This window comes from Puntigrus tetrazona, unplaced genomic scaffold, assembly GCF_018831695.1.
Source record: "Puntigrus tetrazona isolate hp1 unplaced genomic scaffold, ASM1883169v1 S000001111, whole genome shotgun sequence".
NCBI classification, from domain to species: Eukaryota; Metazoa; Chordata; class Actinopteri; order Cypriniformes; family Cyprinidae; genus Puntigrus; species Puntigrus tetrazona.
Window position 1 is genome coordinate 290,184 of NW_025048699.1, and position 17,317 is coordinate 307,500.

The 17,317-nt window shown below is 35.6% G+C and overlaps 1 protein-coding gene across 8 annotated transcripts in view; it reads left to right on the forward strand.

Annotated features, from left to right (window-relative positions):
• LOC122340985 (transcription factor 4-like) overlaps positions 1-17,317 on the forward strand; it is a 140,466-nt gene that overhangs the window by 30,772 nt on the left and 92,377 nt on the right. For all 8 annotated transcript variants that reach the window (XM_043234252.1, XM_043234249.1, XM_043234254.1 and 5 more), the window contains 2 exons: positions 1,441-1,493; positions 3,787-3,883. In XM_043234252.1, coding sequence (XP_043090187.1) covers positions 1,441-1,493; positions 3,787-3,883 — 150 coding nt within the window. The remainder of the gene's footprint in view (positions 1-1,440; positions 1,494-3,786; positions 3,884-17,317) is intronic.

Consider the following 17,317-nt stretch of genomic DNA (forward strand, 5'->3'; position numbering starts at 1 on the left):
TAGTGAATTATTTTACAAGGATTTTAATGGATTTTACAATTCAATTTAGGAATGCTTTTTACTAATTACTAATTTTCCTCGGGTTTGCTTTTTTTTATTATTTAGTAAATTAATAATAGGAATTAAAAAAACAAACCTGATTAAAACCCGATGAGATTGAGATATTGTATTAATTAATCAAATAATTTTTTTCAAATACTATTAATTTATTTTCTTTCATATTGTTATTTTATATATATATTTTAATTGATTTTATTTTTATTTTTATTTATCTTTACTATTTTTCTTTTAATTTATTTTATTTAAATTTTTATTGTATTTATATTTACTATTTTATTTTAATTCAATTTTTATTTATTATTTATTTATTTTATTTTATTTTATTTTATTTATATTTACTATTTTATTTTATTTTAATTTAATTTAATTTAATTCAATTTTTATTTATTATTAATTTTATTTAATTTAATTTTATTTATCTTTACTATTTTATTTTATTTTATTTATCTTTACTATTTTATTTTATTTTATTTATCTTTACTATTTTATTTTATTTTAATTATTTTTTTATTATTTATTTTATTTTATTTTATTTATCTTTACTATTTTATTTTATTTTATTTATCTTTACTATTTTATTTTATTTTAATTAAAAAATTTTTATTATTTATTTTATTTTATTTTATTTTATTTATCTTTACTATTTTATTTTATTTTATTTTATTTATACTATTTAATTTAATTTTATTTTATTTTATTCGTAGTGAAACTCTCGTTCTCACCTGCGGCCTGAATGCCGTTAACGAGCCGATTCTTACCTGCATTCGGACTCTTTCGACTCTTTGTGTCGTCCGTCAGTCCCACGATGACAGATCCGCCGCTTTCCCCGGTTCATCGGAGCCGATTTTAAAAGCGGTTTGTTTCTCTTTAAGTCACGAAGGCCTGTACGAAGGTAGGCTTTCATCAGCTGTTGACTTTGCGATAAACGAGCGTCTCAACAAAGAGCGCGTCTTTCATGCGCCGGCGTCACGAGGGCCACTTTGAAGTGAAGTTTTCCGAGCGTGTTTTGATTGAGCTCTCATTGTGAGTGGGAGAGGATTTGTGGAAGCGGGTTTGTTTTTTTTCGCGGTGGGCGATTCAATAAAGCGTTTAGGAAGAAAGAGCCTGAGACAATGTAAAGACAGAAGCTGCATGTGCGTCGTTAATTACCGCCATTATAAAGTGCATAATGTTGCATTGTCTCTCCGTCATTAGAATTAGACCCGTGTGAATGTAAACATCACATTTATGTCACGCTCGACCTTCATTAATGCTGGATTGCGGGAAATACGAACGGTCTGACACGCAGACAATGAATGGTCGCTGTTTTTATTTAATTAGGACGCTGTAGATTTGAACAGGATTTATGAATAAACAGAGTTTGTGCTCTTCTCTCTGTAGATCTGGAAGACAGAGCCAGCTCGTCTTGGGGAAACGGAGTCCGTGCCGCGAAGGTGAGTTTATAAATGCTTTTGGTCTTGTCTTGCTGTAGGCTCCCTACATAGTCAGCTGACTACTAAGGCAACTTCCTCATTTAAAAAGAGCTGATCGGACTAATTTGACTAAATTGATGTCAGGAGAGGTTGACATCGACACCTTTCTGAGCTAATTACGCATTAACTCCGATTAGTCTTAAAAATACCTGCATAATATTAAAATGTCGTTATGGTATGTTACGTTTTTATAATGCTAAATTAATAAATGCACATTTAATGCGGTTATATGATCTTGTATTAAATATCGTAATTATAATATCATTTATTATTATATATTTATTTACTCTAAATTAAGAAATAAGTGTATCGTTGCACTTCATTCACTGTTTGTAAACATCAATATTTATTTCTGTTTTACATACAATGTAGTATTTATTATTTATGCAAGTCGCATTTTAACGTTTCTATATTTATTTCTATTTACATTTTGTTGTGTGTGAACTTAATGAATTAAGTTAGCTAAATTAATGAATGTAAAAATATATTAACGGTTGTTTTAAATTATGATAGTTATCTTAATGAAACATATACATATGCACAGTATACGCATATTTTAAATTAAAGCCAATTCAGATTTCTGTTTTAGATACGATATAGAATATAATACAAACACGATTGTTTGACGCTCATGTGTAATAATGCACGGACTCTAATTAAATAAAAATTCATGCATATAGTGGATGAACTATTTGGTGAAATAGTTTTAATGTGTTTTTTTAATTTTAATTTTTGCATTTTTATTTTAATTCGACATTATTCAGACGAATTAAATGTACGCTTTAGTGCTTTTAACTTAATCTAAAAAAGCCATTATTTCCACACACACATAAAACATATATACGTATATATATACACATATATATATATATATATATATATATATATATATATATATACATAAAATACTTAAAGCAATCCCACGATGCACATTATATCTGTGTGCATCTGTTGCATCTACATGTTGCACTTCTGTGTGTTATTTTGGCAAAGGTCAAAGGTCGCTGTGATAGGGTCTCCTGTCAGCAGAATCAGAGGTGAATCAAGAACATGCTTACGGAGCACTTTCCGCTCCAGACCTCCTCTGAATGCTAATCAACTCTCGCTAGTGTACCTTCAGAGGGGCCTGTGAAGCCCTGTAAGATATGAAGCGTTTATTAATCAGTTCTGAATGTTCGAGGAGAGCACATAGGGTTTATCCAGCAGGATCTGATTGGATTACAATCGAAACGTTACCGGCTAAAGAAATAGTCGATGTCAGGCAGAAGACCGATGCTGAATATTTTATATTTAGATTTTAAATGTCTCTTTATTGCCTTTATTGTAAGCACCTCAGTATTTATATACAATACACACACACACACACACACACACACACACACACACACACAAAAATAAATAAATATATATATATATATATATATATATATATATATATATATATGTATATAAAATTTCAAATAAATAGTTTTTACTCTTTTAGATTTTTCCATTAAACACAGTATGCTTTTGTATTTCTATATACACATAACTATATATATATAACATAGAATAATATAATATAAAACATGTATTTTTATTTTATCATTCATACGTTTATTGTAAAATTTTAATTGTCATTTTCATATATAGGCTTTTAATAGAAAATATATTGCAAACTGATTTAATATATTAAATTACTTGTCTTATATTTATGTATTGTCATACATTTTTATATTGTAATTTATTATCTTATTAGTATCTTATTTAATTGTGTATTTTTAGAAGGTTATTTAAAAGATGTATATATATATATATATATATATTTGTATATAAAAATTATATATATTTTTGTATTATGTTATATTATATTATATTATATTATATTATATTATATTATATTATATTATTTAGCATTTATATACTTTAGTAAAAAGTAATATAAATTACATTTATTTCATATTTACCTCCGTGTCGCTTAAGCCTTAATGATATAAAAATTATAATTAAACTTTATTGGAGTATCACTTGTGCACAATGAACAATTTCTTATTGTTGAGCCCAAAATGTGTTTTAGTGTTAAAAGTGTCACTGTAGTATACTATACTCAGGTCCAAATAAATAGTATGTTTAGTATAAAGATTATTTTATTAAGTAACAAATATATAGAAGTATACTTAGCATTAAATAAATGTATTTCAAATAATTTTTTTCTCCCTAGCGGATTCTCATTCGCTTATGCATATATCTGACCTTTAACCTTTGACCCCTGCAGAATTACGCTGACGGCTCTCAGTACAGTCACATGGCCAGTCGGGACCTGGGGTCACATGACAGCATCTCTCCTCCGTACGCTAACTCCAGACTAGCAGGTAAGAGCTGAGCATGATGGGATATGCGGTTGTTTGGCTTCGTGGCGTTTCTGCGGTTCTTTTGAGGTGTGGGTCGAACCGGTTCGCAGAGTCGTCAGAATGATTCGTTAGGGAGTCAGATTGAATCGGTCTGCCGGTGATTCAGTGATCAGAAACATCTGGAAAGTTTGTGCTGGTTTGAGTGTGTGTGTGTGTGTGTGTGTGCAGTGCTGATGCTCATTTACCCATAATGCCGTGCTGCGCCGCTGGCCGTCTCTGTCTCTTCCAGTGAGCAAATGGTCAGTGATTCAGATAATTGGCCTCAGACTAATTAAGCCTGACTTAAAGCATGAAATCTGTAATATGAGGATATTTGCTCTCTTTCTCGCTCTTTCTTTCTTTCTTTCTCTCTCTCTCTCTCTCTCTCTCTCTCTCTCTCTCTCTCTCTCTCTCTCTCTCTCTCTCTCTCTCTCTCTCTCTCTCTCTCTCTCTCTCTCTCTCTCTCTCTCTCTCTCTCTCTCTCTCTCTCTCTCTCTCTCTCTCTCTCTCTCTCTCTCTCTCTCTCTCTCTCTCTCTCTCTCTCTCTCTCTCTCTCTCTCTCTCTCTCTCTCTCTCTCTCTCTCTCTCTCTCTCTCTCTCTCTCTCTCTCTCTCTCTCTCTCTCTCTCTCTCTCTCTCTCTCTCTCTCTCTCTCTCTCTCTCTCTCTCTCTCTCTCTCTCTCTGTCTCTCTCTCTCTCTCTCTCTCTCTCTCTCTGTCTCTCTCTCTCTCTCTCTCTCTCTCTCTCTCTCTCTCTCTCTCTCTGTCTCTCTGTCTCTCTCTCTGTCTCTCTCTCTCTCTCTCTCTCTCTCTCTCTCTCTCTCTGTCTCTCTCTCTCTCTCTCTCTGTGTCTCTAAACACAGACTTTAAGGCAAGAACTTCTCAGTATATAAAATAGGAAAAATTATTTGTTGTCTTTTGCACATTGTAAAGTTATTTTAATGTTGTTTTAAGGGATCTTCTTAAAAACGTCCCGTGAAAATGGTCTGATTTGTGTGCTGACGTGTTTCCTGTTGAAACAGGAAGTTCTAAAATAGCCAATAGAATGTGGTTTGCTGTGAATCATGATTCAGTCTGCTGCTAGTAAGTGGGCGGGGCGTCCACACTCCAGAGAGCATGTGATTGGACAGAATTGGACAAAACATAACGATGATGTCATCCGTGTTTTGGTTCGTTTTTTATTTGGAAGAGAGAGACCGAAGGTGTTTTTTTTTTTTTTTTGGCAGCTCTTCTTTGTGCACAAACGAACTCACAACTAATAGACGTGAACCAAGAGCCAGAAAATCACAGATTATTAATAGAATTAAATTAGATCTGGCAGGAATTTTCTGGCAGCTTCGTCTCTGTGTGTTCGGCTCTGACTCTCGGCCGCTTTTTTTGTTCGCGGCTCTTTGAGGTCAGGGCTTTGTCCTTCCGCGTTTCCTTCCTGTGGAGCTCTGAGCAGACGATGACATCACTTCCTGTGTCTGAAATCCGTTTTAGGCTCCGCGGTGCGAAATCAAGAGGGAATTTTGCGTTTAGAGAGAAAAAGTACAGAAAAAAGTGTCTTTGGTGAACACTAATAGAAGATACTTGGTTGTTTTTTAAAATTACGTTCAGACCTGGAATATGAACGTAAATGCTTATTTTATATCTGCTTTTTTTTTTGCTATCACAAAAATAAATGTTTAATATTGCTTAATATTTATTTAAAGATTTTACCCGCTTGTCAGCAGCAAGATTGTTATTATAATATAATAACATATATATAAGATCAGTTGTATTATAATATAACATCATAATATCATACAATTGTACTTTTTTTTATTAATTCTAATAATCTTTTTTTTTCTTAATTTATTAAGTGACTGTAAAAATAACCAATATATTTATTTTATTGTACGTAAAAATTCATGCATTTTTTTTTTAGGTATTTATTCAAATTTAAATATTTTTTATTTCCTTAGCAATTATATTAGGGCTAAATTATTAAAAATGTATTAAATTGATTAAAATGAAATAGCATTGTGCATTGTGTAAAAATGGATGTATCTATAATTTATTTCAAACTTTGTATAAAAGCAAGTGGCGAATAATGATTATCACATTTTTTATTCCACCGCACGTTTTTATTCTCTCCGTTTCTGGACACACAATGGATCTTCACTTATCGTCCCTTATTGAATCTTCTGTGAGCTTTACCTGTGTGTGACGCGACGTCTCCCATTCATTAGAAAATGACCCGCGAGCCACCGTGCATGCTGAGCGCGGAGCGTGTGTGTGTGTGTGTGTGTGTGTGTGTTAATGGACGTAATCAAAACATTGGCTGAAGTCTGTAATAACAGTGAGGTGTTTAATAAGGACTAATCACAGCGGAATAGCGACTGGCTTTTAGGATGTTTGTTGGCGTTGGAGGGCCGTGTGTGTGTGTGTGTGTGTGTGTGTGTGTGTGTGTGAGCAGGTGCAGTCCACACCAGCGCTGTTCTCCTCCTGTCATGTACCTGCTAAATGAAGCACACAAAAGTTCCAGACTGTAAGCAGGTTTGGTCTCTGCGAGGCCCAGTTAAGAAGCGCCGGATTCTTGTTGTCTCCTGCAAGCAGTTTTCAGACACAAATACTTTATTGCTGTTTATTCAGCAAGCATTTTTTCCTGTCGGCCTGCAGTATTTTATGCATATAGAGAAGTTTGTTTGAAAAGTGCTGACCTCTGTGATTGCTCGTAATTTATTAGAGGATTTTTTATTTTATTTTTTTAAAATGAAAAAAGGCGATCGTGTCTGTATTTCGCTTTCTGAACAACAATAATTGTAGTTTATGATAAAAGTCATTTATGGCTCATAATTCAATATAGTAGTTTAGAATAACAATAACATGTGAATGAAAATATATATAAGTATTGAATTATATTGCATTTGTTGTTATATGCTTTTTGATTTATTATGATAAATTATTATTCATTTATTTTATTCATGAATTACTATCAGGATTTAATTATAAAAATATTACATTTAAAAATACATCCTTTAAGCCTTAAAAAAACGCACGTTTTAATGTAGTTATTAATGTGTTTATTTAAAGGTTTTACCTAAACAAACTATATTTAAACGCTAATAAAATATGCATTATTGTGTAGGTTTTTGTAGGTTTTTAAAACATATAATAATTGATAGCGTTATATTATATTTCTTTTGTTTATATGAAATTATTAATCTGTTTTATCAAGGATCAGGATTTTAATATAGCAATATGTTTTAGATGTTTTAGATTCATCAAATTAGGTTTTTATTATTTCCTTTTTATCAAAATTGGAAATATTTGACAATAGCTAATGTAACAGACTGATACAAAAATGTACAATTATGTTATAGTGTATTTTGTAAATATTATTTTGTATTATTATTTTATATATTATTTATATATTATTATATTATTATTATTATAAAGGATTTTAATATATATTTTAGAGCTTAAAATATATTAGGTTATTATTGTAATTGTTATTATTATTATTATTTACAAAATCTAAAAGATTAGTTTTTTTAAATAATGTTTTATATTATCATGTTGTAATGTATTTGATTTATTAATATTATTGTTATTTATTAGACATGCATTTAATAAAAAATGACATAATTCTAATATAATAATTTAGTAGTATATTTAATTTGATTATTAATTATTAGTCATGACTTATTGATTTTAATATAATAATATTAATCACATAAAACGATTACACGTACAGGTAACGTGTTCGGCAGAGGCAGGTGTGTGTGGCCTGTGTTTGGGTTCTCACACACACACACACACACACACACACAGATGGTCAGTGGTGGTTGGGGTGTCCCTCTCCTCTGATCTCATTAACACATACGGTCCCTCGGCCCGGCGATCGTCTTCATCGGTGGATCCGTTTCTATTCTTCAGAGACGTTCAGGTGTAAATGGACCATACGCTCAAATTTACAACAGACCCCACAAACCCATCATGACCCAAACTTACTTTGTTTTTAGCTTTTTACATATTAAAAAAAAAAAAAAAAATATATATATATATATATTTTTTTATTATTATTATTTGCTTAATTTTTTTTCTCTCTCTCAAATGACTTGAAATGATAATTTACATATATAAAACTACATATATATTTAATTAAATAAGTGATTCGTTCTGATTTATTTCTGAATAATGTTTTTTTTTTTCCATTTGATTATAATTCATTCATTCATTCATTTTTAAATTACAGAACGTTTAATTTTGACCAAGTAAACTGATAAAACAACAATAAGTGTAAAAGCTGAATAGGAATAAGACTAACAACAACAACAAAAGCCACAACAATAATAATAATACACACACACACACACACACACACACCGTTTTATGGAGATCTGGCGGAGAAACGGGAATTCTGGAGGAATCCTGATATTCCTGAGAGAAAGAGAGAGAGAAAGGGGGAGCGTCTGATTGGTCCACAGCTTTAGGACACGCCCCTCATCTCTGACCAGTCACTAAACAGTTAATCAGAGACTAGAGTTAAACAAATGATTGATAATATGATGTTAATTACTTCACAGTGAGTACTGGAAGGGTTTATATTTCAATATTTTCAAATACATTTTGTATTAGATGCTGATTTCATTTAAATTTATATATATATATATATTTCATTTAAGCTAATTGAAATGTTCTTAAAATATATTCTAGCAGATATCCTAGCTGCTCATATTACTTCATTTCAATGGGATTTTTGCTACAGTCCGAATGTCTTTTTAAAATCCACAGTCTTATATATACACTTTAATTTAACCAAAACATAAAAACAAATCTGACTGCTCAGATTCATTCAATTGGCATTTTTACGACAGTCCGGAATTTAATTTAGAATTCACCTTTTTTGCTCTCATCCTCAATCTGTTGCTCGCACAAAAGCGTACCACGGTAAAGCAGTAAATGATTACTGTAGTGTGTGTGTGTGTGTGTGTCTAAGTGTGTGTGTTTGATGAAGACATCAGGTCAAGCTCAGTCAGGCAAGAACTACAGATGAGCCCTCGCGGGAGCAGGGCCAGGCCGTTCATGTAGGACCATGCGTGTGTGTGTGTGAGTGTGTGTGTGTGTGAGTGTGTGAGAGAGAGAGAGAAGAGTGTGTGTGTGCGCGCGTGAGCATGTGTGTGCGTACCGTGCAGATGAGCCCTCGCGGGAGCAGGGCCGGGTCGTTCATGTAGGACCGCGTGTGTGTGTGTGTGTGCGTGTGTGTGTGTGTGTGTGTGTGTGACAGACTGTGAAATGACGCGTTGTTGCGCGGCTGGGCTGCACCTGGGCCCTTCAGTCCTGATGGATCGGTTTGGTCATGTGTAATAGCCCCATCTGCCGCGCCTTGTTTTTCTTTTTTACTGATAAACACTGATCCCAGCGGCTGAGCCTCATGAACTGGATTCTGTCGTGTTCCCGACCGGAAAAGAAAGACGCGGCGGAGAGGTTGGCTTGTTATTAAAAAAGTGCGAACAAAATGAAAAGTAGGATGCGATTTTAAACCGTATCCTTGGAGACAAGTTGCTGCATGCGTCGCGAGCGTATGTGCATGTGTGTGTGTGTGTGTGTGTGTGTGTGTGTGTGTGTGTGTGTTAATGAGCAGCGCACATCTCACTGAAGGGTTTTGGAGCTCGGCTCCATAATGACTTTTATTACAGCCAGGAGTTTCTGTAACCAAGCCAATTCTTAATTAAAGTCGCTGACATCATGCTGTAGTAATTAAGGACTGCATTAATTAAGCTGCTTTTTTTTTTTTTTTTGCGCGGTTATTTTTCGCAAGGCTCTCGTGTCACCGTCCGACGTCGAGCGCTCCCGGGATCGGACGCCGGGAAAAACTCTTGCGCCGTACGGGAAAAAGTTTCGGACCCGCGCTCGCTGATCATATCCGTGCATTCTGATAGCTAATTATGCTTCGGAGAACATCGACAGCTGCATTCATCATCATAAAACGTAATAATTAATGACATTCCAACAAAGAAAAATATGTAAATGAGCGCTCATTAGCATTTTCATATTCAGCTTCGATAATGCTTTTGCTGACAAGGCTGTAATTAATGAAAATGCATGTCGCAGGCAGGAGATTGGATCGGCTTCATTCCACGCACAATTCCCAAATGCTGGCATTATGGAAAACGAGGAGTGCTGCCAACTTTTTGGGGGCGAGAAAAAACTGAAAGCGCCGTATGCAAATGAGATGCTGGCACCGAACGCTTAACCCTTTACGGGCGGAACGCGTCGATCCCATCCAGCCTGATGTGTGTTTAAAGAGAGGCTGCTGGGAATGTCGTCGTGCATTTGGGAATCCACAGACGCACCTGTCCGTCCATCCGCTGAGCCGTTACGCTGCATGCTGGAAACACACGTGTGTGTGTGTGTGTGTGTGTCGCTGGGGTGTTTGACGGCTGCTGGAGACACGCAACAATGCCATGCAGTTGTGTGTCCTTGAGTTAACGCACAAGAAATGATGGAAAGCCACCTTTAAAGAGGAATTCTGCTGCATAACCCACAATTAGAGCTTCGCTAAATATTACACCGTGTGCTGCATGCGTGATTTCATTCAGATGCGTGACCATCTCTCAAATAAAAGCGGTTATTTTAAATATTCTGAATATTTCATTTGAACGCTTAACTCTTCGTCTCACGTGTATTATGTTATGTTGTAGCATTCTGCAGTTCTACAGTTTATATCAACGTAGCCTTCTTTTATATTCCACAATTTGAAACAATGCTGTATTCTAGAATTTGAAACATTGTAGCGTTCTACCATTTGAAACAAGGTTCCAGTTCTACAGTTTAAATCAATGTAGCATTCTTTTATATTCCACAATTTTAAACAATGTTGTATTCTAGAATTTGAAACATTGTTCCAATTCTATAGTTTAAATCAATGTAGCATTCTTTTATATTCCACAATTTGAAACAATGGTGTATTTCAGAATTTGAAACATTGTAGCATTCTCACATTTGAAACAAGGTTCCAATTCTACAGTTTAAATCAATGTAACATTCTTTAATATTCTACAATCTGAAATTGTTATATTCTACAGATTGACACTATGCCATATTCTAGTGCATTCTACTGGATTCTACAGTTTGAAACGATGTAGCATTCTTCCATATTTTACAATTTGAAACTGATTGAAACAGCATTCTTTTCCACAGTTTGAATCAGTGTATGGAAATATTCTATTGAATTCCACAGTCTAAAATAATGTAGCATTCTATTATATTCTTCAGCGCAGCGAGACGAAATTGTTATTTTTATATAAACAGCAAAAAACTATATTTCAGGTTTTCATATTCTGTAAATATGTATTCCATGTATACAGTAATCACATGCACACACACACACACACACACACGCAGACCAATGGCGTTCATTTCCTTCAGGAGGGTCGTGACCTGAATTTGTCACATTTTTGTTAATCTCGTGCATTAAAAACACAGAAAAGCAGCATAAACGAGTAAAACATGAAACAATAAGCGGTAAATGAAAAGATCCCGGTGGGGAAGCTCTCCGTGAGAGAGAGAGAGAGAGGGAGAGAGGGAGAGAGGGAAGTGTGTTAATCTCGACCGTGGGATATGACAGACTGACGTGACGATCTCGTCCTCCGGCTCCGTTTGACTTCAAGTTTCATCAGAGAGAAGGAAACAAATTTGTTTTTCTTCCTTTGATTTGCTTAACCAGGTTATGCAGATGTGATGAAGCACGAGGTGAAATATTACACCTGCATCTTACACATGTAACGGACATATTCAGAATCATATTAATTGTGCGTGTATGTAAATGATCAGTACCAGTCCACACTGCACGAGGGACAGTTTCCCACAATGCAACGCTCTCATCTTGACCTTCCGCTTCCACTGCGATGAATAAACCAAGCTTTTTTGTGATTTGCACAAAATGAAATTACAAATTCTACATTACCATATTTGTTTCTGAGGTCATGTGACAAGGTAGCATTCTGTTGTTTTCGTCAGTCTGAAACAATGAGGCATTCTTTTCTGCATTCAAAGCAGTGTAACATTCATTGTAGCATTCTATTGTATTCTACCGTTCTGTTATATTCTACAGGTTGAAGCTATTTAGAACTTAAATGCAATGTAGCATTCTTTTATATTCTACAGTTTAAAAAAAAAGTTCCGCATTCTATTATATGTAGCATTCTATTATGTTCTGAATTTAAAGCAGTGTAACATTCTATTCTATTAAGTTAAAACAATGTTGCATTCTGCAGTGTTCTGAAACAATGTAACATTCTACATTTTGAAACTATCTAGCATTCTTTGTCAGCATGCTGTTTAAATATTTAAAATGTAGCATTCTATTGTACTCTACCATTTGAAATAATGCTGCAGTCTAAATTTTAAAACAATGTTACGTTCAATGTAGCATTTCAATTAAATGTAAAAAAATTAAGCAATGTTGTGTTCTAGAATTTGAAACATTGTAGCGTTCTACCATTTGAAACAAGGTTCCAATTCTACAGTTTAAATCAATGTAGCATTCTTTTATATTCTACAGTTTAAAACAATGTTACGTTCAATGTAGCATTTCAATTAAATGTAGAATTTTTAAAGCAATGTTATATTCAACGTAGCATTCTGCCATTTGAAACAACGTTGCGTCCTGCTATACGTTCCAATGTTCCATGTTCCAATATTTTTTTTAATTCTACAGTGTGAAACAATATATTCCGCATTTTAAAACAATGTTGCATTCTGCTATATTCTACTGTTTTCTACCGCTGCGTTCTACAGTTTAAAAAGATGCAGTGTGCACCGTGTAGTGCTCTTGCAATCCATTCGGAACATAGGTGCTAGTTAAAAAATGAGTAATAAAATTCTCGTGTGTTATTATTAATTCAAACTCCAAAAAAAAAAAAAAAAAAGCACACATCTGTGGCAAAAGTTTAGGCGCATGCAGCACTTAAGAACAATCTGAATGTGTTGAATCAGTGCTTTCAGCACAATGCAATTGCGGGAAATTCAAGTGCACTAGTGTCGGCATTTTCTATTCATCGCGCTTTCGTGGAGCCTAAAGCCGCCGCGTGCGCTCCGAGGTGACAGACGCGGAAAAGTTGGCCGCTCCGTGTGCTTTTTGAAGTGAAAGGTTATTTGCATCCTGTCGTGAGGGGAGTGTTTCCACTAATCCTGCCGGCTAAAGAAAAAGAGACGCGCTGTGTCAGGATCTTATCCCGCTCCTGAAAGAAAGAGTCACGGCAAATCCTGCAGGACACGAGTTAACCCGCCGAGAGACATTCAGAGACCTTCACCTATGCTGTCTGTCTGTCTCTCTCTCTCTCTCTCTCTCTCTCTCGGACCGCCTCCACGGGGCCGTAGAAAAGCGGGTTTTGGACGGCGTGGGGTTTGGGACAGTGGAGGATTTGTTTGAGCTCAAATCTGCAGTCCTGGCGTTCGGGGTTTTTAAGCCACTCGAGTGTTTATGTGTCTGTATTTAATTTAGTGCTTCATTTGAATGACAAAGGAACGAAATAAGCATTTGCATGGCGGCGGCGGTGTTGGCCCTTGAATAAATACAGATAAAAAAGCGCAAAAGTTTATTCCAGACCGGCGTTTCTCTGAACTCAGCACGACGTCAGACGCTTGCCTTTTTCTTTTTCTTTTTTTTCTTTGGGGGTTTGCTAAATTTTGCGAAATCCATCTTGATAAGACGATGCTATGCTTTTTTTTTTTTTTTCCCGGGCAGCGTTAAAAATGACTATTAGCTTCTGTACTGAGATTGAAGTTTGTCTCTTTATTTATAGGTTGACGCGGTGAACTGTGTGATGTGAAATGCAGTGAAATGGGCCGAGCCGCCTCTCGCATCCCGAGCTCTTTTGTTCTGTGCGTAACGTCTGCCACGGCCAAACTGGCACAGATGCCACACAACATCTCTCATGCCTGGCATCACACACAAACAATAAACCGTGCGCGCGCTTCGTGTGTGTGTGTGTGTGTGTGTGTGTTTTTAGTGGTTGTGCGTTTGTTTCGCACCGGAAAGCACGAACGCGTCGGGCAGCCGTTTGCACGCGGCATTCTGCGATTCTGGGTTTGTTGCACGATCGCCATTAAAGATGATTAGAAAACCGTAACAATTAGAATTAAAGATGTAAATAATATAAATGCCGTTATTACCAAATGTGATCCTGGAGCATCAGCAGCAGCGCAGGTGTATTTGTGGCAGCTTCCTTTCTAGCAAAGGATATTTAGCAAAAATATAGATATATTGCACGTTTTCTACCGTAAATATATTAAAACTTACATTCTGATGAGTAATATGCATTGCTAGCGACTTTAAAGGGAAATTAGAAATACGTATTTAAATATTTCAAATAATAATGATACAGTATTCCGGATAATATTACGCATTAACAGGTATAAAATAGTATTTGATGTCTCCGTTTTAAATATATTTTATTATTAGTCTAATACTTTGCCATCATTTCTGTTCAGGACGTAATTACTATATTTGTAATATCGGTGTGTTATATTGCTATTATATATACAAAAAATTGGCTTTCAGTAGTTTTATTTTAAAATGAAAAGAATCAAAATCAAAGCTAAATGAAGCTAGATTTAGTGTAGAGGGTTTTTGGTCTCTTTCTGCCTGTATGTCCCTTCTAAAACACGAGAGGCGCAGGAAGACGAGCCTCTGGGCATTACCCTCTGTGCCCATCCGTCCCGCGCAGCTGAGAGAAATATTACTGTCGTTCATCACAGCAATCCCTGACAGAGACTCTGCTAAGATTCCTAATCCTGATTTGGACAGCGGTCGTGTTTTCCTGCGCTCTGGAATCTGGAGTGTGTGTCTGAGGGGGAAGTATCGACGTTTCGTTTCGTTTCTCCTGAAAGGAGTTGGGACTGTGAAAACGGGTCGTTTGTGCGTTCATTAAGAGCCTGGAGATGTCAGGTGGACGTGGAGCGGCTCGGATCGCTGCAGGTTGAGCTCATCTCCAGATCTCTGACTTTTGAGCGCTGAGCGCAGTTTGAGAGATCACTGAGATTCGTTCTGAAAGATTACAGTTTTTCTCAATTGCTTTGGCTCAATTCTCGAATGAAATTTTAATTTTTCAAAACAATAAGTTCAGATCTCTAAACAATTAGCTTCTTGTTCACATCAGATTAGAATTTCTTATTGATTTGAGCAAATTGCGAATGCTTTGGCACATGTGCGCAAACAGTAAGTACAATTGTCTGCATTTTTGCACAAAAATTATTTGCATATGGCTTGTTGATCAAAACTGATCAGACGATTCTCACTTTAACTGTCAAACTCTTCATAACTTTTCAATCCTTTTTCATTGTGTAAGCCATCAAACTCAAAACGATCCATTCAGTTATGAAAAGTTAGTATACATACATGTATATTCTATAAATATCTGTCATTGACATTGTTTGTAATGTCTGATATTTGGCTAATGACCTCTAATTGCAACACAATTTGAATCAACCAATCAACCAATTAATTCAACCATGTAACCCATCAAGTTTGGGAGCATATATATGTAGATTGCCTACAGCACAATCACTACCATTTTTTTTTTTGTTTGGAAAATGGAGGACTTCCACCGAACCAACATTGTTAGGGAGTGGTTTGCTGCACATGAAAGAATAACTGTGGAGTTCCTTCCACCGTACTCTCCATTCCTAAATCCAATAGAAGAGTTTTTTTCAGCATGGAGGTGGAAAGTATATGATCACAGACCACAAGATCAGATGTCTCTGTTGAATGCCATGAATGCTGCATGTGAGGACATCACAGCTGATCATTGCAGGGGATGGGTACGGCATTCAAGGAGATTTTTTCCCCGGTGCATTGCAATGGAAAACATCAGATGTGATGCTGATGAAAATCTTTGGCCTGACCAACAAGAGCGACAGGATGTCCACCAAGAATAATTTTTTTTCTTCTTCTCATGGGTGTTATTTTGCATTTGTGGTAACGTAAGACATCTGAAATGTACAGTAATTGGACGAGCAAGATTTCCGATTACATGTAGTGCATTACAAAAACAAATGTACTGTATAAATACAAATGTTCATATACTTTTTTTTTCTATGTACTATTGACTGTTCTCAACAAATATCAGTTTTGTTTTGTTTTTTGTTTGTTTTACTAAAACCTTAATTTCCATGGTTGAGTGCCATGGTGAAAAAACAGCTAAACATTTTGACCAGCGTGGCTCACACAATGACAAAAATACTTTATATTTTGGTGGCCTTGGCCAAATGACTGACAAGATAACTAGGTTTTGAAGCATGAATGAAAAGTTTTGGGTGACTAACTACATTTTGCAGACATGCAATAGAGTTCTGAAGTTCCAGCAAACAGTTTTGACATTTGCACTAACAGTTTAGAGAAAGTTAAGACTGTTTTGAAAAATGTGCCAAAGCAATTGAGAAAAACTGTAAAGGAGACACGTGTTAGATCGTCAGTGGATTGATGGATGGATAGAGAGAGAGAGAGAGAGAGAGAAAGTGAGAGACAGATGGAGATAGAGACTGAGATTGAGATAGATAGATAGATAGATAGATAGATAGATAGATAGATAGATAGATAGATAGATAGATAGATAGATAGATAGATAGATAGAGATTGAGATAGATAGATAGATAGATAGATTGAGATTGAGATATATAGATAGATAGATAGATAGATAGATAGAGATTGAGATAGATAGATAGATAGATAGAGATTGAGATAGATAGATAGAGATTGAGATAGATAGATAGATAGATTGAGATTGAGATAGATATATAGATAGATTGAGATTGAGATATATAGATAGATAGATAGAGATTGATTGAGATAGATAGATAGATAGATAGATAGATAGATAGATAGATAGATAGATAGATAGATAGATAGATAGATAGATAGATAGATAGATAGATAGAATAGAGAGTCAGGTGCATTGATATGCAGGCATGTATTTGTGTGTGTGTGTGTGTGTGTGTGCTGTATAAACTCTAAAGCTATATCTGAAAGTCTTTGTTTTGCTGTGTGATGTTTGTGTGTTTGTTAAAGATCTGCTTTCATTACTCTCTCTGTCTCTCTCCATCTCTCTCTCAGTCTCTCTCTCTCTCTCTCTTTCTCTCTCGTGTGTTAATCGTGTTTCTGCTCTGAGCGCGTGCGGCCCGTGCCAGCTTTGAGCCAAGATGGCCGCCGCAGCAGCTCTCAGTGGATTGACACGCGGCTCTTTTGAGCGATGACCCTTCTGCCGTCGCATTAACCCGCGCCGACTGGACAAGAGAAGGGCCGCGACCTTTGACCTCCCCCCTCGCCGGGGTAAACGGAGGGCGTTTCTGGATGTCAAGACGTGTGATCAAGTGTTCGACCTTGAAACCCTGTTAAACGTCTCATTTTCAGAGAAGCGTTGTGTAACGTCGTCAAACAGGAAGTAGGC